This window comes from Elgaria multicarinata, chromosome 1, assembly GCF_023053635.1.
Source record: "Elgaria multicarinata webbii isolate HBS135686 ecotype San Diego chromosome 1, rElgMul1.1.pri, whole genome shotgun sequence".
NCBI lineage: Eukaryota > Metazoa > Chordata > Lepidosauria > Squamata > Anguidae > Elgaria > Elgaria multicarinata.
Genome location: NC_086171.1, coordinates 115343141 through 115367609, shown reverse-complemented (window position 1 = coordinate 115367609; position 24469 = coordinate 115343141). Strand labels below are relative to the sequence as shown.

General features: G+C 43.5%; 1 protein-coding gene and 1 long non-coding RNA gene across 2 annotated transcripts; one reads left to right on the top strand and one right to left on the bottom strand.

Annotated features, from left to right (window-relative positions):
- Positions 1-10233: 10233 nt before the first annotated feature.
- On the bottom strand, positions 10234-19062 carry C1H1orf53 (chromosome 1 C1orf53 homolog). The gene is made up of 3 exons (XM_063117345.1): positions 18509-19062; positions 16221-16322; positions 10234-10713 (listed from the first exon to the last, which is right to left on the bottom strand). Exons 1-3 carry the CDS (start codon positions 18812-18814, stop codon positions 10642-10644), a joined length of 480 nt encoding a protein of 159 aa, XP_062973415.1. The 5' UTR covers positions 18815-19062; the 3' UTR covers positions 10234-10641.
- LOC134392758 (uncharacterized) lies at positions 18649-23417 on the top strand. Its single transcript, XR_010025059.1, has 4 exons — positions 18649-18767; positions 20799-20925; positions 22375-22475; positions 23115-23417. It is a non-coding gene; the product is annotated as an uncharacterized LOC134392758 (long non-coding RNA).
- Positions 23418-24469: the final 1052 nt, after the last annotated feature.

Below are 24469 nucleotides of genomic sequence, written 5' to 3'. Positions count from 1 at the left end.
CTAAATCAAAGCAATTCCCCCCCCCCTTCCCGCCTCTCTCTTTCTTTCTTTCTGTCTTCAATTTGATCTGATCTGATCTGATCTCCGGATGCGTGGAAGAGACCGGCGCCTGGCCAACTAGAAGGCAACTTACAACTGTCACAGGATTATTCCTCCCGCAAGTAAAAACCAAATCAGACCTGGGTTCATATCCAAAAGCGAGTCCCATCTTAACTCCGTTAACAGAGAATCAGGTGCCTGTATAAACTGGATTCACTCTTTCTTTAGGGCGACAGCAACGCCCCTGCTAAATCAGTCCACTGAGGCGAAAAACAACAGGAGAGAAATATAATCGCGGTAAGAAGTCACTTTGGAAAGACCTGGGGTGTCGTTCCCCTTTCTAGAGGCGTGCACACAGAAGCAGAACCTACCCACTATTAAGTTACACAGGCGTAAATCCAAGGCTTGCTCTCCAGCGTTTAAAAAGTCGCCGCACCGTCCACTGGGGAAGATCTCCTGCGCAAGCCCCCCTAGAATGCTTTGGCGCAGCTGACATTCATTACACTCGGGCTGCTTCCGCAGGTGAACTTCCCGGTCGATTGTCCGTTAGCCGTTTATTTACACGTATTCCGACCCTAAATCAGCAATCCTGTACACACTTACCTGGGAGTAAGTCCAATTGAGCTCAGTAGGACCTACTTCTGAGTAGGAATGCTTAGGATTGCAGCTCGGAAGGCTTAGGTGGAAGTTCGATTCCATTCAGATATGCAGTACTGACATGGAAATAAATGAGATTCCCAAAGGAACGTGTTTATGACCACCTGATCTTGTTCATTCAGGAAAAGCGTGGTTTTCTGTACAGACGGGAAGGTTGGTGGGCGCCTGATCACTGGTCCATATTGAGGGGCGCTGTGTCTTCTCTCCTGTGTCTTTAGCTCCTGTTAAAAATTGGTCTCCTTTTAAGCCCCACCTCAAGATAAATTCTGGGTGATCGGCTCCATTTCTTACAGACGAAATGATGAATTGGTTTAGATTTGTGATAAAAGTTTAAACAAACCCGGAGAATATATAAAATATGAGGAGAAACCGGGGGGGGGGCATATTTCTTGGGGAACCTCTTAAACAGGGAAAGTTATCTTTTTATGTTATCCTTTCCTTAAAGCGTTTAGTATGTTTTAAGCTTTATTTATTTATTTACTACATTTATATCCCGCCCAATAGCCGTGTTTGATCACAACCGTCACAATATTTCATTGTTTAAAAGGGGTGGGGGAAAATAGGCAAAATTCAGCTGGGACCCAGCACTTTTGACTGATTTATTTCAACGCCGGAGATGAAGGGAGCGTTAGCGTCGTCTACATTTGTGCCTACTGGTCGCAATCGGTGGTTGTGTGTGTGTGTGTGTGTGTGTAGTGCTGGGTTTAAATCACCCCCCAAGCAACTCAGAAAGACACACACTCACAGTGTTTTACCTACTCTTCGATTTTGAGAGCAGATCCGTGGTGGCCGTCTACATGGAGTGAAAGGAAACAACTGGGTTACGTACACTGGTGACCATATATACGGGGATAATAACAATTTGATGGCAATAATGAACACCCAAACCTCCGCGTCAAATCAGGACACCTTAACTCTTGAAAGCACTCCACTACACGCCTCAGTCAGAGTAGCTAAAGAGTAAGGTGTGACACACACACACACCACTTCACGCATGATAAATTCGACACACGAGGCAGAATAAGACGGACAAATTCTGGACTGTACCACTTCAGAAGTGTGTAGGGGGTAGTTCTTTTCTAAATACTCCCCGGCATCGAAACACCCACACAAAACAAATCACTTCGAACTCTACTAATTTACGAAATGTAGACTGCTCCCTACCCGGGGTGGTGGTGGTGGTGTTATTCTCATCATATCATCAGCACCACCACCCCTCACCTGCGATCTGAAGTGGTACGATCCCAGCTTGCACCAATTCAGTTCCACCACTTCATTCCGCCGAATATGCAAGAACGGTTCCGATGGTTTGGTCACACGCTCTTGTCCCAATCCGGCCGCTGCGGAGCCTGCTGGCTTTTCTCCTCATGTCAGGATATCCTTAGAGCATTTAATTTTGGAATTTTAAAATAATGATCGTGGAGAAAAGGGGCTGGTATTCTGGTTTGGATTTTTCTCTTTTGAGAGAAGGCTTTTCAGCATGCAAGAAAACAACAGCATTCATTCATTTGAATTTGCATACCCCCCCTTTTTCCTGTTAACAAAGCGGATTACATAAAATAAAACTATTGCATCTTTCCAATGCTCTCAGATTACAGTGGGGACCAAGGGTGTGTGTGTGACTTCTTGCTATCTTCCTTTTTTTATTTGCCTCCCGTAGGAACGGGGGGGGGGCATGATTTGTCTAAAATTTGGGAGTTATGGGTTCCCTTTCTCTTTCCCACCCACTCTCATAATTCGAGCAAAATATGAGAATTATTAAAACCAAAACAATCGCAGCCCAAGACGCCAGATATCTATTAAAAGGAGAGCAGTCTCTAAAAGCAGCAGATCATACCTGCACAGCCCTATACATGTTTAGACTGGAAAAAAAGAGTCCTGCAGCTCCTGACATTCTTTAGCCGGAAGGGCTGGCTGGGAAATGCTGGGAGTTTGAGGTTGTTGGGTTTTGGGGGGTGGGGTGTCTGTCTAAACATGCACAGGATTGTATCCTAAACGCTTGCTGATTATTTTTTTTAAGGGTCTTCAAAGGCTGCCTAAAAACACACAAAGGAGGAATCCGGGGTCTCTCTGTTATTTTTTGTGCCACCACAGAAAAGGCCCTGTTCCTTGTACTTTCTGGTCCGTTCTCACCGGACCTGAGACAGAGAGATGGGCCTATTCGCTTGCGCTTTTCCATTCCAAGGCCTTGTCAATTGCCTTGTCAATTTCACTCGCAGGCCCAGGAGCAAAGCGATCCGGCGGTCAATAACCGTAAAGAGAGCTGGGTTCCTGTCGCAGAGGCTGGAGCAGCTCACTTGGAAGGCAAATTGGCCAGCAGGTGGAAAAAACAGCAGTTGCGTATCGAGCCAACGCCTATCGAATTTGCCACCTTTGAAGGGAAGGTAGTCGGCTGTGCCCAGGCGACCATCAGGGGGAAATAAGAGAGAATGGCGTCGTTTTCTCTTGGTTCTTGGGTTAGATGAACGAGGCCGCTATTCTCAAGATGCGGATCCCATCGGGAGTCGACTGCTGTTGTTCGTTCCAAATTGCAATCCTATGTAGTTATGCCACAACGAACAGCGGAAGCTGGTGACTCCAATTTCGGTGGGGCTGTGAATCCATTCTGGGTTTCAGTCAGAACCAGCCTGAACACTAAAGAAGCTACTGGTTCTGAATGAGACCCAGAATGGATCCACAGTCCCACCGAAATCAGACCCACCAGTCTCTACTGTCAACAAATACGTTAACTTTTAAGATGCCACAAGACTCTTTGGGTTCTATCCAACGTTAGTCCTAGTTAGAGTAGACCCATTGAAATGAACGGGACTTCAGTTAGACTAACATTGGCTACAACCCTTTGCTATCATGGCTAGCTAGTCGGCTATTGGTCTGGAAGTCCTATGCACACATTTTCACGGATCAAGCCTCATTGACATCACTGGGACTTACTTCCGAGTAAACGTGCCTAGAACATAAGAAGAGCCCTGCTGGATCAGACCACCAAGGGTCCACCTAGTCCAGCATTCTGTTCACACAGCTGTCGACTAGGAATCCACAAGCAGAACGCAAGTGCAGCAGTACCCTCTTGCCCGTGTTCTCCAACAACTGGTGTACTACATGGGCATATTGCGTCTGATCTTGGAGGAAGCACATAGCCATTAGGACAGTAGCCATTGATAGCCTAGCCTTGGGCTAGCACTGCAGGCTGCTATCTTAGGCAGGCTTACATTTTCACCTGCAGAGTAGGCGCCAGTCAGGGATAAGCTTCCAAATTTCGTGCACGGACTTGGGAGGCAGCACCATTGAGCAAACAGGGAGTTACTTATGAGGAAGCATGCACAGGGTTAATCTGCAACCAGAATTAATCAATGTGACTTTTTTTTTTGTCCTGGGTTTGTAAATTTGTCCTGGGTTTCAGTCAGAACCAGCTGGTTTTAACTGAGGCCGTAGCTAGACCTAAGGTTTATTCCAGGGTCTTCCCAGGTTCGTCCCTGCCTGAGCGCCGGATGCCCTGTGTGGCACTTAGATTAACAGGTTTTACCTCAGGACAATCCTGGGATAAACCTTAGGTCTAGCTACGGACTGAGACACAGAGTAGATTCACAGCCCGACTGACATTGGAGCCACCAGTAATTTCAGTAACTTCACCACATCTAGGTAGGGGAGAGTCATCCATTGAAGGGACCTGTATATCTGAATCAGCCCCTTTTAACATCCTGCCATGCGACAGAAAGAATGTTACTACCCATCAGATGCAGAAATGTGGTAACAGGTATGGCTAAATCCTTATCTGTATCCAACCTAAGTCACATTTATTTCAGTGGAACTGATTTCTCATAATCTTGTTTAGAGGACTGCAGTGTAAACACGCTTGTTCAATCCTAAATATATTTACCAGAAGTAGGTTCCTCTAAGTTCAATGGTGCTATTGCAGCCTTAAGTCATTCACTGGAAGGCAACTCATTTCAACCCTTAGGAGTTGCTTACACAGAAATATGTCCTTGATGAAGTAGTAATTGGCACTAGAGTGTCCCCCCCACTACCGTTCTCCGGCATTTCGTATTTTCGAATCCGCCTTGGGCGTGTCACTTGTTCCTCAGGCTCAGTTTCCTGTGTATAAAATGGGCATAATCGCCTAATCCGTTCCACCGTGGAGAGGATGAACAAGATTGACGTTACAAAGCGAAGTGTGTGTGTGTGTGTGTGAAAAAGTTGTAAGAAATAAAGCTCCAGTTCAGACAAAGTTCATCGTTTTTAAGTCCCATTGATTTATACTGGAGAGATTTGGACACATGCTTAAGTGAAATTTCAATCAAGAGTACTTTATCGCTGCAATCCTATAACAATATACTGGGAGTAAATCCCATTTGACTCAACAGGATTTACTTCTGAGTTGTTGTTGTTATTATTATTTCTTTATTTAGCACCATCAGTGTACATGGCGCTGTACAGAGTAAAACAATAAAATAGTTTAGGATTGCATCTCAAATGCTTGCCTTTGCCTCGATCAGGCCCTAACATCATAATAGGATCACACTGTTCCCAAATCAACTCTGAATTTCTAGATTAAAGAGAGCGCCCTCCCATTAATTGCCAAGAGAAAGAAAAAAGCCTGCTGGCTGCTTTATCATCCTCCTGCTGAGGCAGGTCTTGATCACGGTGGCCTTGCTATCGCTGTCCCAGGAAGCTATGGTGGCAACAGAAGACGGATTCGCCTAGAAGATGACCCTCCAGCTATTAAGAGAACCAAGGATGGTCATTTGGAATCAGAGGAGTGGGCAGCCCTGTCTGTAAAGATATTAAAGCTACACTCCTACTCCCACTTACCCGAGAGTAAGTGCCATTAAACTCAATGGGACTTCTAAGCAGACACGTACAGGATTTCGCTGTCAGCTATATAATTACTAGGTAATAGTTAGCAACCTCATCTCAGTCTGTTTCTGCAGCAGGAAGCCCTACTGTGTTCAGTGGCTCTTAGTAGGCATCACTCAAGGGCAAAATTCAACATAAGTCCCCACTTAGAGTAGATCTATTGAAAGGAATGAGATTTCAGTTAGTCATGACTAACTGAAATCCCATTCATTTCAATGGCCCTTTTCTGACAACATGCTAAAGCATGATGGTTAAGTGTTTTGAGCTAAACATTATGGCTTAGCTTGTAGTGTGAAACATTCCTAACCATGGGGGATACATAACCACGGTTTAAACACGTTCACTAACCATTTGCTGCAAAAGGTTTAGTAGCCTAATCATGGCTTAGCGTTTTGTCTGAACAGACCAAATAGGTCCACTCTAAGTTGGATTTATGTTGGATTTTGCTCCAAGACTGCAATCTAAAGGCAAAGGCCGCTGGTACCCACATACTAACTATGTTTAGGAGGATGCCTTATGAGCAGGTAAATCCCATTAGGTGGGATCCAGACTTTGTCATTCTTAGAGACAATTTATTGAAATCAAAGGGGCTGGAGTCAGTCTAATTTAAATCTCAATGGGCCTCCCCTACCTATGACCAAGTCTCGGTTCCAATGGATTTCAACAGCACATCCTTCCAAAATGCACCCTTGTCATCCTAAAACATACATCTCTTTTACTCGAGAGAAAAAAAACCCAAGAAGAGTTAGGTTCAACCAATGTCCCTGTAAGTGCATGGAGGGGATCAGGCAGGCAGGCTGTTCGGGAAGGCTTAAATGGGGAGCTTCACTTCGAATGAGTCTTCCTGGGGTCCAGGGGAAGCTGGTAGCTCCAATTTCGGTAGGGCTGTTATTCCATTCGGGGGTTCAGTCAGAACCAGCCAGAACTCTAAAGGAGCTGTCCATGGTGCTGAACCCGAGGCCCACCCTAGGTTCAGCACCCTGGATAGCTCCTTTAAAGTTCTGACTGGTTCTGACTGAAACCCGGAATGGATTCATAGCTCCACCGAAATCGAAGCCACCACCCTCCAGTGCTGGATTCCCTTTAAGAATGTGTCCTAAATACAGGCCTTCTGCTCTTTGCTGGTGGTAGTGGCGATTGCATGTCACTCTTTAAATCCAAGCAACATTTCAGGTCGCATTCTTCTTCCCTAGCCTTAGTCCAGCCTGGTGCCCTCCGGTACTGTTGGACTGCAATGTCCACAATCCCCAGCCAGCCATGGCCGGGAATGATGGGAACTGCAGTCCAACTTATCTGGAGGCCACCGGGTTGAGGAAGGAGGAGTCCGAGGAGCGGAGTCTTTGGAGCACGGCATGCTGCGGACTGCTGCCGCCATTAACTCAATGGGGCTTACTTCTGTGTAAGCATGCACCGGATCGGGCTGCAAAATCACCCCGATCGCTTGGTTCGTAGGTGGCGAGAGGGGCGCTTACTCTCAAGTAGTCCCGCTGTCTCCAGTGGCAACTGATTCTGGAGGGTGTTCCCGAAGTGGATCGGCCCCGGAGGAGACCGTTCGTGGGCCGATCAATGCGCCACTGAGGAAGGAAATCTACACCCTATAAAATAACCAAGACTTCAAACTCCAACCTCCTGCGCTCTGGAGTAGGCCTACCCGTGGAACCAGGGTAATTCCGGAGTAATGCCTTCATCCAAAGCACATTGCCCGGAGTATAAATACAACCCCCGGGGGCCGTGGGGAACCGGGAAACTTGTTTCTAAGTGAATGAGTTTAGGCTTATTAATTGCGAGCAGAGAATTGTAGTCAGTGGTCGGGGGTCGGTGAGGGTCAAATAATTAGCGGGCTCTAATTATTTGAGATTTTAGCCAGATTCAGACCCAGTTTACTCACGAGTTTTCGATCTACTTTTTAGTCTCCTTGCAGCACGATCCAAACCGTGTTTGTTCAGAGTAAGCCCCAAAGACTTCAGTGGCATTCAGTTCCTAGCGAGTTTGTTTATAACTGTCGCCTAAGGCCCGGGGAGTAATCTTAGGCGCGCTATTGAAGTAAAATGGATTTTAATGCTAAGTAAACATACCTTTTAACAGCCCCTCCCCTCTCCCGGCTATACAGTACTGATCAAGTGCATCAACTGTGAAGAATAATTGCTCTTGCCTAAACAAACAACTACATGACCTCATGGATGGAATACAAGAGTGAGGAGGTTTGGTAGTGCAGAAAAAGCTGGGCTTGTTTGCTGGTTAACAAAAGATGCAGAGGCAATGTCCTTTTGTCCCTCCACCCAAGTTCTTTAACTACCTCCTTTGCGCTTATGAATATTTGGTGCAACTCAGAATGCTTTCCGTATCCCCCCTGCCTGCTTTTACAGGCATTTAGGATTGTGCATGTTTAGGATTGTGCCTTTAGACACCCAAACCAGACTGAAGCCACCTGCTATATATGCATCAGAATGGGTGGTAGAGTTTAGAGACAGACTACACCAATTCAGACTGGGCGAGTAGTTAAATACTCCCAGCCCTGCAAGAAGCTTATTAGCACATCAGAAAGCAAGAAGATATTTATTTTTTATTTATTTTAGCATTTTTATCCCACCCTTTAGCCAAAAAGGCTCTCAAGGCAGCTTACAAACATATTGCTTACAATCTAAAAAACATGACACAAAAGGAAAGGGGGATTGGGAGGGAGAAAAAAAGGAAAGCAAATTCAGGCACTAGATTCTTAGTTGAAAAGTTCAGCAGTGACAGTTGGTAGCAGGAGGGAGGGGGCTCTCAGCTGGAGCTGGGCCCAGGCATGATGGAGAGGTACCTGGCTGCTGCTTCCTCCCTCACTGGTGGCCTCTGCAGTGACAGTTGGTAGCAGGAGGGAGGGGGCTCTCAGCTGGAGCTGGGCCTGGGCATGATGGAGAGGTACCTGGCTGCTGCTTCCAGAGACAGTTGGTAACAGGAGGGAGACATGTAAGGGGTTTGTGTAGGGCAGAGGTAGGTAGAACAACAAAATGACTCTTCCCCTGCCCAAAATTATACTGCTGGACTGAAGAATCATTGGGAGGGTGGGAAGTAACCAAAAGTGTTTTTGTGTGTGGAAGGACTGTGAGTAGCATTCAGTTATGGGACTCAAAACAAACTCCTGGGCCCAGAATTAGTTAGTCCCAAGTTTATGTATTTTGCACCTGATTGAAGCTGGTGGATCTCAAGGTTCAAGTAAAAAACAAAGTGATCGCACATGTTTCAAGTATCCCCACTCCTGTTTTAAAACTTGAGAGATTTTTTGTTCAGGTGGAGGAATATGCAAAAATAACACCACGACCCATAATCTGGATTCAAGTGGCAGTCTGTTCTACCGCTTCAGGATTTGACCTTATTCTGCTGTAAGTGCTGACCAGACTTCAAGTTCAAACAAATAACCACCACAAAAGCAGAAATATTCAGGCATCTCTCCAGTCTCTCCCTTGAGTTGTAGAGGCAATCAGCCTGATCCTGCAGATGTGTACTCTGCAACAAGTCCCACTGTGTTCAATAGGACTTGCTCTTGGGTAAGTGTGCATCTGATTGCAGCTTTAGGATTGGATCCAATGCAGATTTTCCCTCCCTGCTCCCTACCCCCAATTTGGGGCACATATGGGGAGTTGCAGAGGGGAGAAGAGGATGGGGGGAATCCCACTGCACTAGTGGAAGTCTACTCACATGATATCAGATACAGCCCTTAATAATAATTTCACATTTTCCCCCATGAAACTCAAGTGGGAGGAATAATCATCCCTTCTATTTTGAGTGTAACAGTGGTTCAAGAACAATTCTGTTGCTTTTCCCTGGGTAGGGAGGGAAAGGGTGCAGAACTATAAAGTTTATTCCTAGTCTTGCCTACATTAGAATTATAGATCTCTAATTTTTTCTTTAAAAAAATACTGACTTATTTGGTTTTTATGTTTTATATTAATCCATGGTAACTTTTAAGGCCTCCAAACACATTTGGATCCACCAGCTGATATATACTCTGATCATTACAGTTGTTTTGGAAGTCAATTGTACAGACTTCAATGTAACATCCATCCCATACAATGTGTGCTGAACAATTCTGTCCAAGCAGGCTGCTTCACAAGACAGTTGACCTGATCTCCCTTAAAGATTAAGGCAGCTCTCCATATTGGAATGACTTTGGCTTTAAGCCTCAAATCAAAGAAGGTCAAGTTGGTACAAACATGGTCATCGCTGCAGCATCAAGTAGTGGCTCACGTGTGTGAATGAACGATTCAACCCGACAGTCGGAACTTTCCTATCGCCTCACATCACTTCAAGCAAAATGCTTCTCAATTGAGTTCACACATTCCATGGTTAGCCATCACGCCTCCTTTCTCAATGGCTGAAACATCCAGTAATGAGTTGTATAGATGAATGGAGTCACATTCAGATGCTTCCCAATGGAGTCACATTCAGATGCTATTCATCGAATGTAGAATAATCCAGTGTAAAGTAAAGTGAACCCCAAACATGTGAACCATCCTAAGTTGTGCATCCTAACATACAGTCCTATGCACACTCGCTTTTGAGCGTACTAGTGAACTCAGTGAAACTTACTTCCAAGTAAAAATGCATAGGATTGGTTTGCAAATATATATGGGATCTGAGTATATAGGAGAAAGGTGTTAAATGTAATGGCCTTTTCTGTATCCCTTCTCTCATTGTTTTGTTGTGCTAGAATAGAATTTGTCTTTTTAATGTTGTCTTGATTTAATAGAATTCTACATGGCAAGCCCTTGAAGTGTTTCCCAAAGAATAGCATAACACTGCTAAGCAAAATAAAGCTAACTCCAGAATGGCTGTTTCCCCCTCTACTTGCTGATGAATTTGGAAGGCAAAGCAACAATCTCTTTGTAGCCACAGAAGGCCTTGTCAATGGCTCAGCATCACTGGCACACATATGGATTTTTTATTATTAGAATTGGAAAATATTCAGGATACGGAACAGCAGAGGTCAAAGGAACACCAATATGCAAAATCTGGAAGCTGTAGGGGGCAGAAAAGAAGGAAGAGGTGGGAGTGATGGCTGATTATTTTCCTCCTGTCTTCATGGTATGATGCAAAAGACTTCGCTCGTCAAACATAGAAAAAGGAATTGAACCGCTTCTTTTTGGACAGATCTTTGACGTTTGTTTGACCATACGGACACTGGAGAAGGAGAGAAATGAAATAAGTCATTCTTGACGAGGCTTCAACATGGCCCATGGTTAAAGGAAGAATTGTTAATGATGTCCTGTAAATCATTTGAGACTGCAGGACTATTTTTTTTTAAGAGGAGGAATTAAGCCATATATTCCCTTCTCCTTGGCCCCTCCCCAAACAAATGGTCCTAATTATTTGTCCAGGAGACCTGCTTGCTGAGTATGGCCTATTCATTCCATGCAACAGAACAAAATTCCCTTCCATCCACTCTATATACAGTCCAGAACATACTGTAGTGGAAGAAAAGAGATCTCAGAGAATCTAAAAGACCACAGTCCTTTGCAAATCTGTATACAATGGGGAGGCATCCATTTCTCAAGTCACAAAAGGCTAAGTGGTAGTCAAGTTCTTGGGCAGCCAGATCCTGTGGATATTTACTCAGAGTTGGGTGTAAGTCCCAACGTCTTATTGTGTCCAGTGAGGCCTGGTTCCAGGCAAGTTTTCATAGGAGTATAGCCTCAGGTTTGCAGCTCAGAGCAATTTGGAGAGTAATGGGACTGTATGAAGAGGGTGACAGAAGTCCCCTTCCTCAGTAAACACAGAGGTTCTCAATCCTGTTCAGATGAGCAAATGGGACAGGTAAAGAGGCGGCCAGCTAAGAGTCACAGGAGCAGGAGAAGTTATACACTCCCCTTACTCTGAACAATGAGTTGTTGATGCATTTGACTGTTGCTAATAAAGCAATGCTGCCAAGGAAGATTGGGACTGAAACATGTCGGGTATGTTTTAATACTAGACCGAGTGCAGCTTTGAAAAAATGAATTTCATCTATGTTTGTTTGTTTTTTAAAAAAATATTGTTCGATACGTAGCAAAATCTGCATCAATACATTGCGCTGTATAATTCAATGGTGATCTGACCATTGTCTGTTTTACGCTATTGATTTGTGTTATGGTTAGATAAGAGTTCAGGTATTTGTCTGTTATTTTGTATAGGGTTCCAAAGTTTAGTAGATTAGTAAATGTCATTGATTAAAATAGTGCCTCTGATTGAATCATGCAGTAAGAGTACCCCCTCCCACCCCAACCCTGTTGAAGTTAAGACAAAACTCAGGTGCCAGGCAGAAGCCTTTCTCTTTCTCTTCCACACAGGATGGAATGCCTTTTCCAAGATGGTGCCAGATCTATTGCTTTATTTATATGCAGATTTAACTGTTCAATCAATTGATTAACACTTGATTAATCCTTTAAAATTTCTTTAGTGAAATGACAACCCACTGCTATTGGATCCTGAGGAGCACTTAACTGCATTCTACTTGCACTGGAGGAAGGGGACAGGGAGGTGATCTTCGCCATTCCTCTTCCCCCATGAACCCTGAAAAGCTGTACCCCCTGAAAAGCTGCTCTAGGGGGACGTCCCGAGCAGCATGGGAAGCAACACAGGAAGCTGCAAGGAAAGGGGAAATTGGCAAAGTTTGCTTCCTGGCCCTCCTTTTCTATCTGGGAGCTTCTGAATTCTGGTGTCTTATTTTATTATTTATTTATTACATACTGTGCAATAGCCAAAGCTCTCTGGGCGGTTCACAAAAATGTCCTTCCGTTCACGGAATGGCTAATCTGGATCCAATCGTATATAAATAAAAAGTAATGAAACATGAGCATGATGACAGGGAGCTTTATCACACCAGTGTTATACTGTGCAATCACTGTGAATTGCGTGCAAAGGACTCTGAAGTTTTCCATCTTATAATCTGCTTTTATTGTGAAGTACTCCCCTGCATCCTGCTTTAATTGCGCTTCTTAACCAAAAGAAGTGCAATATTTTGCTACTAGTTTTTGAGCATATCATTTGTTGTTTCCGAGTGGCCACTGGGGCGCAGGAGCAGGATTTGAAGAAAAATTAAACAAATGCTTACTTCTGTGTAAGCTTTAAAGATAAAGACATCAAAATTGGCACAGTAATAGAAATTAAGGAGAACTTTAAGCATACCAAATTTGAATTGGATTGGGTCATCCGTTGATTTTTTTATGTTTTTTTTACATTTCCCTCCTTAAACCCATTTCCTGGTATGCAAAGGATCTAGCCACCCCGTAGCAACAACAACGGAAACAGGTATGTGGGATGAAACGTAGGTATAGAATGAGTAGAACCACTGACCTGACTATTATTATTCATTAATTAGCCAACTCTATTGTCCTTTTCCTTCCACAGCAACTTTTGTAGGTAAGGACCCAGAAGCAGCTCTTGGCATTTTGCTATATTGAAATTCACATCAAAAAGTTCGAAGAAGCAGTCAAATGCCTCCCGCATGCCAACGTTTTTATAAACATCCCAAACCTGGATGTTTTATTTGGGGGAGGGGGAAGCCCAGTTTGATTTTGATGGGTGTTTCATTCAAGTTTGTGTGTTGTTATGGGGTCCTTAACAGATTTTCCGCAGTAAGGGGGGGGGAACATGGGAAGAAGGTAGTAGGGAAATACAGAGGACTTAGAGTGGAAGACAATGACATCTGCACTCCCCCACCCTTAAAATTCCATTAATAAGTCAGGGTGATGGTGAGATAAAAGCCTCAACCATGATTCATTACTGATAAAGGCACCCTAATGAGGAAACTATATTGAAACCAATGGTGCCTCGTTTTTAGTTAATGTGCTATGGAGTGTGCGTCTGTCTGTCTGTGTTTTAAGGGTGAAAAAGTAAACAGAAGCTATTAGTTTCATGGCAATTGTTGTCATTTCAGCCAATTAAATTTTAAGCAGCTTTAGACCTGCAGAAAAGGATAAGACTCCAAGGTTGCAAACTTATGCACACTAGCTATAGAGCAAGTCCCACTGAATTCAATAGGACTTACCTCTAGCAAAGCATTTGCAGGATCGTATGTTTTTTAAAAAAGTACATTTTGTTTGGGTAGTGGTGAAAACAATCCCTGGTCCATTTGTTTCTAGGGAAAAAAAGCACATTCTGGCATATTTTCAGACATATCTTTTAAAGGAATAGATGCAGCCAGATTAGAAACCAGACCCTTACAAAAGACTTCAGATCAAATAATTGCATTTTTATTTTGCATCATTATCTCTCAGAGCCAACAGTGTGCAATTATGCTGTTGACTAATCAAGATGGCAAGAACAGCGTTTGTCAAAATAGAACAACTACTATGTAATCAGGACCTTAACCATACACTAAGGACTTGGATGGTAAGATTCTACGTGTTTTCAATATTATTGTATGGAGTAGAGGCTTGGGCACTGAAGAAAAGCAAATTGAACAAATTGAATCTTTTGAAATGTGAGTATGCCGATGTATCTTGAAGATACCATGGACTGACCGAATAACAAATGAGGATGTATTACATAGGTAAACAAACTAACAGAATTAAAATACCATCAAAAGAAGAAAATTGCAATATCTTGGTCATATTATTCGAGGAGAAAAATGCACCATTGTCCAACTTATTATATAAGGGAAAATTGAAGGAAGATGATCAGTGGGAAGAAGCTGAACATCATGGCTTAAGAACTGGAGAGAATGGTATAGCTATACTTCTATACAATTATTTAGAGCTCCATCAGACAAGCGTTTTATTGCATGCTCGTCACTGGATACTCAAGAATTTTTGTGGGTCTCTCTCACAACGTTGTCTGCCTCCTGCATGTTTCCCGCCCCTTCTAGTCTTCTTTGCATGACAAAAAAACACCCCAGTAAGTCCGGCTTATTTTTAAAGACGGAAGTTGCCGCTATCCCACTGCTTCTTCTGCTGTGTGCAGGAGAAGCAGTGGGATCAAAACGGCCCACTGAATGGACCACGTGCACGTTGTTTACTTCCTCTTTCAAAAGAGGAAGTAATGAGGGACAAACGCACGGGCAGAGAAGCAACGGTAAGCAAATGCAATTTCCCCCTGTGTGATGACGCTCTTAGAGCAGCAGTGTCAAAAACAAAAATAGCTGTAATGACAGCTAACCTCTGACAGAAGAAGGCACCCTAAGAAGAAGAATCGTTGGGATTTTTGGTAAGTTACCTTGAGATAGATTGTATCATGAAATCCAGGATATAAATCCTGATAGATAAACAAACAAGTAAATGTTTAGCATTCATATATAGCACCTTCCAAGTTTTTGGAGCATCTCACATGCAGCAATTGTGGAAATACGTTCTATTGAAATACATGGGATTTACTTCTGAGTAAGAGTCCATTCCAAAACGGGATTTACTCTGGCAAATATACATATAATAAGAGCATATTAATACTTGAAAGTAAGGCTGCACTTCTATGAACACTTGGTTGTGAGAAAGTCCCAGCAGGACCTACTTCAGAGGAAGCATACATTAGATATATGACTCTATGCAAATGTAGATATGCAGCCCTTATATTGTTCTTTGCATTTACTTGGAAGCAATGATATAATGATAAATTTTGAAGTGCAGGACCTTATCATAAGAATGCCCATTGCCATGTCCCAAAGGAGAGTCCAAAAATGCAGGCATCTGAGTTGATCTCTCTCTCCCCCCACCCCTCCCTGTATATTATATATGTCTGGCATAAAGCAAATGACATTTAATTACCCATTCAAGACCACCAACCTCAATATACTTTGGGGATAACTCACAACAATATATCATTACTAGGAAAATCTATCTCCCCTACCGCAAGCTATTCTGCAGTTCTGCAGTAAGTTTAGAGACAACAACAATGGTGTGTGTGTGTGTGTGTGTGTGTGTGTGTATAGATGATGACATTATTCTTGCTAATGAAAAAGTTCCAATGCTTTGACCTTGTGAGCCCTGGCTTCACTACACAACTACTTGGAAGTAATGTCATATACCTTCCCAGGATATTTACTTCCATGAAGTCAATGAGCTGACTATAGAAGCATTGCCAAGTAACAAGTAACAGTCCCATACACAAAGCAGTGATGCTTATCAACTCCCGTGCAATCATCAGAATTGTTACTGGGAAGTATGTATATTCCATTGCAATATATAACATTTAATATGCATATCAAGTTGACAACGAAGTACTCCAGTTTAATCAGGCAATGGGTGGACTGCAACAGGTTAAAATCCAAGTACTTGGGCTCCTTTGGGTCATGAATCAGGGCTGTCACATGTATTAGTCAGAGTCTGTCTAGCATCCCCCAAGCTTAGGCATGTTTAGGCACAAGCGGCATTCAATGGGAGTTTCTCCCAAGTACATGTACATAGAATTGTAGCCTCAATGGGTTTGTGGCCCAACACAGAAGCCAGTTTAAGGCAAAAGGTGCGGATTTCAGCTTACCCTCTTAATTCCAATTTAAAACTGGCTAGATCAGGGCTAAGCAACCTGGTGCCACCCAGAAGTTTTGGACTACAACTCCCATCAGCACTAGCTAGCATGGCCAATGGACAAAGATGATGAGTCTCATAGCCCAAAACATCTGGAGGGCAATGGGCCAACTCTGGACTAGATCCAATTGATTTGCTGATTGAGCTACTTACTCATTGGAAGCTGCTAGGTGACAAAGGTTTCATACTCACGTGTCTGCAGGAAGAACCACAGCAGTGTCCCCTCTGCAAATGGGCAACTTTAGTGAGTACTAGGTAGCAGGTGACTGGATCCACATAAGTATGCTGTCCGGCCTTTAAAAATAAAGAGATTAATTAGTCCAGGTTCAACTTGCTACATCCCTCAGCACTGGTACATCTGATAGCTATGTGCTTCCTCCAGTAGCAGAGCCAATAAGCCTCTTTACCCCAGTTGAAAGAATTAAGTCTTCCCTCATTCATTGTTCCCGATGTATGTTATTCAAAGTTATACTGTCTTCATACATTGGGGATATTTATCATGGTTAATACCCATTATCTTGCTGGTCTAGACAAGCTTTCCTTAACCGTATGAGCTCTAGATGTGTTGGACTGCATCTTCTATAATCTCCAACCACCATGTCCATTGGTCATGCTGTCTGGGGTGATGGGTGTTGTATTTCAGAATATCTGGAGGGCACCAGATTGGGGAATACTGATTTAGACCCTTGGTATCCTTAGTGAAGTAAGAACCACCTTTATTTTATTTCTTTCCCTACAAAAGATAAAGTGGCATTTTGTATTGGACCACCTTCAGTGATGTAGGAGAATATGCAATTTGCCAGACATCCTATGTAACTTGAAAGCATGGGTGCTACGTTTTCTGCCTAACTGGAACACCTGCGTTCAACTTCAAACTACTCAAAAGTGCCAGAACATAAGACAGAACTGTATGATTTACAGAAATTACATTTTATTAGTGCTTAGGGTACATGAGCAGTTGAGACCCCATACAGTTTGCAACTCTACAGTTGGTTTAAAATGGGATCTGGAGGGAATGTGTTAGGATCAGGGACTTCAGGTCAGGAATAGGGAATGTGTGGTCCCCCAGATGTTGTTGGGACTGCAACTCCCTCAACAATGTCTATATGGCTGATGGGAGATGCAACCCAACAAGAGCTGAAGGGTCACACACTCCCCATCCCCAACTTAAGGTTAAGGGCTGGCCATTACATATAAAGCAGATGCCCCTTAAGAACATAAGTGCCATGCTGGGTCAGACCAAGAGCCCATCTAGTCCAGCACTTTGTTCACATAGTGGCCAACCAGCCATCGGCCAGGGATGAACAAGCAGGACATGGTGCAACAGCACCCTCCCACCCATGTTCCCCAGCAACTGGTGCACACAGGCTTACTGCCTCAAATACTGGAGATAGCACACAACCATCAAAGCTAGTAGCCATTGATAGCCTTCACCTCCAGGAATTTATCCAACCCCCTTTTAAAGCCATCCAAATTGGTGGCCATCACTACATCTTGTGGTAGTGAGTTCCATAATTTAACTATGCGCTGAGTGAAGAAGTACTTCCTTGTATTTGTCCTGGGTCTCCCACCAATCAGCTTCATGGGATGACCCCAGGCCCTAGTATTTTGAGAGCCGGAGAAAAATGTCTCCCTATCCACATTCTCCATACCATGCATCATTTTGTACACCTCTATCATGTCTCCCCTTAGCCTTTTTTTTTAAGCTAAACAATCCCAATTGATGTAACCTTCCCCCATAGGGGAGAGAAGAGAGTTGTATCGAATATAGCCCTATTGGGATAGAACCAGTAAAAAGCTGCTAATGGCACAGGGCTGTGAGTGTACCTTAATTTCCAAAATGTAAGTTAGGCTAACAGCCCTGCGCCCTTAGCAGAAATTCAAAGGATGGCACTTTTCCAATCACGACATCTCCATGCTGGAGAGGGGGGGAGGCTTTCCCTGTTCTACCCCTCAGGTAGCTGCGTTAAATAGGGTGACCATATGAAAAGGAGGACAGGGCTCCTGTATCTTTAACAGTTGCATAGAAAAGGGAATTTCAGCAGGTGTCATTTGTATATATGGAGAACCTGGTGAAATTCCCTCTTCAACACAACAGTTAAAGCTGCAGGAGCTATTATAGAGGGACCGGATTTAAAAGAGGGCAGGGCACCTGCAGCTTTTTAACTGCTGTGATGAAGAGGAAATTTCACCAGGTTCTCCATATATACAAATGACACCTGCTGAAATTCCCTTCTCAGTACAACTGTTAAAGATACAGGAGCCCTGTCCTCCTTTTCATATGGCCACCGTAGCGTTAAAAGGCCTGCCTGTCTATCCATTTAAAAAACCCAAGTAAACAAAGTTAGCCCAGAAAGAACTCTGGAGCCTGGCTCATGGGCTGATTTGTAGCAGAGCAACCGCCCGGAGCCGAAAGGCCGTTGCACCAGCACCAGCAATAGCACCGCCTAGGCGAGGCAAGGGAAGAGAAAGCAACTCACTGCGCATGCCTCCTCGTGGAGCTGCACGAGCCTTTCCTCCGCTTCTGTTAACCCTTCGCTGCCCACACAGGCGCGCTCCTCCTTCTCGGCTTCCGCGGAGCGTTGCCCGCTGGGCTCACCAGCAGCCGGCCGCTCAGTCGCCGCTGCTTTGGCCGTGGAGGCGCGGCTGCTGCTGCTGCTGCTGCTTCCTCCTTCCTGCTTGGAGCCGTGGCTCAGAGGCCTCCGCAGATGCAGGGACTCGCAGAGGCGAGCCCTGGAGGTGGGGGTCCCTTTGCAGCAGTAGCGCGGGAAGGACGCGGCTGCCATGAGCAAGCGAGCGAGCGGGTGCTGGTGCGGAGCGGGGCCCCGTTTCCTTCGGCAGGAGGCGCGCAAGGGCTCTCACCTTGGTTCTCCTTTCCAGAGCCAAGCTCCACCTGTCGTTTGAAGGAAGCCTCCTGGCTATCCTTCGCGTGTTCGGGGTCTTTCCTGACGGTCGTGTAAATGGGTCCAGCGGCTTTTACTCGCGGGTTGCAGCAGCTTTGACGGCTCTTTTCAGTGCTAAGGGAACCTAAAGTAGAAGTCTCCCCGGGATCCTATAAAGTGAAAACAGGGCTGGCCTAAGACATTTTGCCGCCTGAAGTAGAGCAGTAAAATGGCGCCCCCTACTCTTAAGTTAAGGTGTAGCGTACTTAAGGCCAGCCATGTTAGTATGGCACCCGAGGCAGAGAATCGCGTAAAATGTCTCTTCCCCATTCCTGGCAGTAAAAGTACAACAATAAGTGTGCAATCCTGTGCATGCTTAGACACAAAAGAAGTTCTATAACTCCCAGCATGTTTTTTTCTGTCTAGGAAGTTCCTTACATAACAATTTGTTGCCTTTTCATGACGCTCTAAATCAGGCCACCTGAGGCAGTTGTTTCACTTTCCATAATAATAAAAGCTTGCACTGAGTAAGAATAGTTGAAAGGGCCTTGAACAGGTGCAGAGTCCCTGAACAGGTCCTGTACACCATTGAGTAACTAACTATACACACAGCAAAGATGAGAGAAAAGGATTCCAGATCTGGGGAAAAGGTTGGCAAACAGAGCTGAGCTCAGGCATCTTTCCCCTCCGCCCCGGCATTCCCAGAAATTAAGCACTGTCTTTCAGTTACATTTTTTTTTAAAGGGAATGAGCAGATTACATTTCCCCAGAAATAACTGGGAACATAAATGCTGCTAGGATGTAGTGAATAACTTTACCCATCCCAAAGCCTGTTGCAGGAATTTTTCTTCTCCGCACTACGCCATAGAGCTCCGGCTATTGGGCGGTATAGAAATGTAATAAATAATAATAATAATAATAATAATAATAATAATAATGTTTTTATATTTATTTTTGCCACTGGGAAAATGAGTTTTTAAAATGTCCACTTCTCAACTAGCAGTTCTCCACTGCTGTTTTGAATTTAGCTGTAGAATATTGCTTACCTGTTGGGTGATGCGACACTAGTTACTAACCTTGACGTTTCTTGTATCTTATGTTATGGGTGGAGAATATGCAGATGCCACAAGTGGGAGCATGTAGCATTTCTGAACCAGAGCATATGCCCCATGTGTCAATAACCTTTCTGAAATACAGCACACCCACATAGAGACTCAGTCCCATGTTTGTATCTACAACTGATAGATACCAGGATAGATACACTAGTGTGTATTAATTTCCTTGACAGTAGTGAGTATCTTGTTAGTTCCAGAAAATGGCACCCTGCCAGTCCCCATAGCTGGTACATTTATATCAATATCTACAGCCCGAGAATTATGGGACTGGCTAGGTCATGTGTTGTCAGAGGTAAGGGAAGGCTAAGCCTCCTTCCTCTGATGCTATTAAGCAAACCCAGCATCTAGTTCAGTTTAGAGTTGACCTTATGGCATCAACCAAGTCCTCTATGGAATTCTCATAATGTTTCAAGTGTATCATTTCTTTTTCTTGTCCCCATCTCCCCACCAGGACCAGGAATACAATGGCCCCATACATGTTTGAACAAAGACTTAGCTACTTGAGTTTTTTTTTTAGAGGCGCCTGTTTTCAGAAGTAAACCAGTAGAAAAATTATAGTAAGAAATACTCTAAAGTAACATGAGAAGATCATATTATGTGAAATATTCTTACTTACCTCTCTCAATTCTTACACTTTTGCTTTAAATTCACATCAAGACCTAAATATACCTGTGTCCTGATTTTTTCCTTTGTTGTACATACAATATGTTTTCATTTTCTCTATAGATTTACTGTTCACCTAACTTTGCTGCTTGCTCCCATTCCCACAACAGGTCTTGAACTGGTGGGGTGTGGAAGAGATGGTTTTGCTGTATTATCAAGAAGTTCTGGGCAAAGAAAGGACCTGAAGAGAGACCAGCCAAGGAAAAGTTCTTGTACCCATAGGCCAAAGCCAGTCAGGTGAAGCTCCCTGACCCTCATAAAAGCTTTCAAGTGAGGCTAGCTTGTTGGTCTGACCAAGTGTGCTTTTTCTCTTAACTTGTGGTTTTTTTGTTTTGTTTTGTTTGGTATTCTATCCTCATTTCTTATGAGAAAGCAATCAATATCCTTCAAATTATGTTTTGCAACAGAGATCCATCATCAGTGAGAGGGTGGCTGTGCAGCCTACTGAGGCATCCTTTAGCGGACAAGGATGTTTAACCTTTCTGAAAATGGGAGAAAAGTCATTTTTCTGAAAGGCTCCTTTGATGTGCTCTGTCACAATTCTTGCTTTGCTTTCTGAGCTGCAAAGCACCTCCAAACAAGCGCTTGGTAACATCAAACATTTTATAAGAGCCAGTGTGGTGTAGTGGCTAAAGTGTTGGACTGGGAGTTGGGCAATGCAGGTTCTAGTCCCCACTTGGCCATGGAAACACAGACTCAGCCCAGCCTACCTCACAGGGTTGTTGTTGTGAGGATAAAATGGAGAGGAGGAGGATTATGTATACCGCCTTGCTCCTTGGAGGAAAAAAGGGGATATAAGTGCAATAATTAAAAATATTTATTTATTTATTTAACTTTTCTACCGCCCAATGATCTCTGGGCGGTTCACAACTATTAAAACCACAAAATATACCATAAAATACAACATAAAATCTAAAACTTTGAAACTACAGTAAAAAAGTAAAACTAAAATAAACCCTAGCGGCAACACAGATTTAAAATACAATAACAAATTTAAAACAACAGACGTAAAAGTCTAAAGTGCCTTGGAAAATAAAAAGGTCTTCACCTGGCATTGGAAAGAGTACAGTGTAGGTGCCAGGCAAACCTCTCTGGGAGGTTCATTCCATAACCAGGGTGCCACAGCAGAAAGGGCCCTCTTCTTGGTAGCCACCCACCTCACTTTGGCAGATGCTCCTGGGGAAGGACCGCTGAAGCTTATCTTAGGATAGGGGCAGGTACATATGGGAAAAAGTTCTTCAGGTAACCTGTCCCTAAGCTGTTTACAAACAGAAATAGCTTCTTACCAGTGAAGAGCACAGGTTGTTTGAGATGTAAAATGGGTTACATAAACTTTGTCGGCTTTCTGAAAGACAGACCTATTCATAAGATGCAGGAAGTGTGCCTTTCTCTTATAAGCAGGGGTGGGGGAACTCATGACTTTTCAGGTGTTGGACTCCAACTTCTGTAAGTCCCAGCTAGCATGGGATTAGGATTAGGGAATTTGTAGTTGAACATCTAGAAGACCACAGTTCATCATCTCTGCCTTACAGTGTTCTGCTCCCCTTTTAAAAAGAAAATAAACTCTTAAGTATGGCAGCATTTACAGATGTATTCCAAAAAGTGTTCCTTTTATAGCAATTTATTTATAATGGCATAACTACATTACAGACCGAAACTGGCTTAATAGTCTTGCCTTCTTCCTAGGAATTTTATTTGATGGGGAGGTAGCAACAGGGTCTCTCTAATCAGACCTGTTAGCACTCACCAAATTAACTATTCTAAGGATTTTTGGAGGGGAAGCCATGGTGAGTATCTGTAGAATAAATTCTCAATTCTGTGGAAGACACAGTTCAGTGGTTGAATGCATGATTTGCTTATAGGAGGTTGGCAGTTTAATCCTAGGTGTTGTGAGTTAAAAGGATCAGAGGGTATAGGAAATAACTACTATTATGACCATTGATTGCACTGCCAGGCAAAATAGACAAGAATAGATTGAGTGTATGGACTAGAAATGTAAAATTTCTGGAAATTTTGAAGCATTTGGAAATGCATAGTGTTTTGTAAACTGCCCAGAGAGCTTCGGCTATGGGGCAGTATATAAATTTAATAAATAAATAGTTCATTTGACAGTATTTGCAAATCACTTTTTTTCTCTCAGAAGAACTTGTAGTGTGGATATGCCTCCATATGCTAGATGTTGATTTCACCATTTTCCTGCGGGGTGGGGGTGGGAAAGAAAAATAAATTAGTGGCCAGCTTAAAGATAAACACTATGCTATGGTGGTGCTGGGGGCAATAAAGCATCAGGTTAGTCTACGGTTTATGAAGATAAACTAATGCAGTTAAAATATGGTTCAGTTTTCTGAAGTCAGATAAACTTAAACTCATACCTTTCAATTAAGTATACTTTCAGCTCTTTTTTGTTGTTCTGTACTTCCTTCCAGTCCTTTGAGGCCTAGTCAAGAGGACAGAATGAAGCAGATCCACCCACAAGCAAAAAAGAAACTGAAACCTTTTTCCTTCTCTTGAGACAATGGCAGTGCCCCCTAGAGGCAGAAATGCATCTTGCTCTTGCATTTGAGAGTTGTAGTCTCAGTTTGCAACCTAGGACTTGCTTATCTCGGTGCGCAGAAATTGTAATCTGATACTGTACATAGTTTTTAGAAATTGTTTAGAGAAGTAAATATCTGAACACCTTGTCTTAAACTTTTTATTCATCATGCTAAAATAAACCATTCCATAATCAATTTTTCTTCATTTTTTCCCATTTTTTCAGAAAAAAACGGGGGGAAATCCATCTTTTCCCCAAGATTTTCTTTTGGGCCTTCACATCTCTAGTATGGACAGTATCATTACATGGTGTAGTCACTAGATGGCACTGGACTTAGTTGTATCTGGGTGAAGTCAGGCATTTCCTGTTGCTGTTCTGTCTTGTTTAAAAATAAAGACAACATAATTCGTGTTTAGCTTCCTGACTGGTGTGTCCTCTAAGCTAGGTGTGGGCAGCTTGTGGCCTTGCAGGTGTTTTGGCCAACACCTCCCATCAGTCCTAGCTGGCATAGCCAATGGTGAGAGATGATGGGACTTGTAAGCCAAAACATTTGGAGGGCCACCAGTTGCCGCCCCCCCCCCCCACTGCTCTAAGCCTTCCATGTCAGATGGATAATAGTCTGATTCCATATGAGCTATTAAGTTATCACTGTTTCACTTTCCTTTAGTAACAGCTGAACATTTAACTATGGCAAGCTATATTCTAAGCTAGGTGGCAGGAGGGGACAGGCTTCATTTCATATACTGCAAGTCAGGAAAGTCCCAGTATCCTGTTCAAACGTGGCTAACAATATTGACTTCATAGCAGTGTTCAAGGGTTCCACCTCTCTGTATAACTTCGTAGGCAGTGCTGCAGTCTTGTTTTGATGGTTGGTAACCAAGGTGCCTGCAGAGTTCACAGGTGGGGAGGTTCTATATTATTGGTCATGGGTAAGGAATAGGGGTTTATAGCGGCAAAGCAATTATTGCGGCTTTTCTCTCCAAACAATACTGTTGTGCATGTGCACATGTGTGCACACGTATGTGTGTGCGTGTACACACACACATTACTGTTAATCTATCAATCTTTCATACACACATTTATACACATATACACCTGTTACATATACATTTTTATTTAAAGCTTCCACCAGTTTGCTGCGTTGGGAAGGCTGATGCCAGTGCCAACTTCAGGATTTTGGGGACCTTCAGACAAGACACCCTCGGTAGGCATACAGCTATAGATAAAAATGGAAGCTGCCTTATTCTG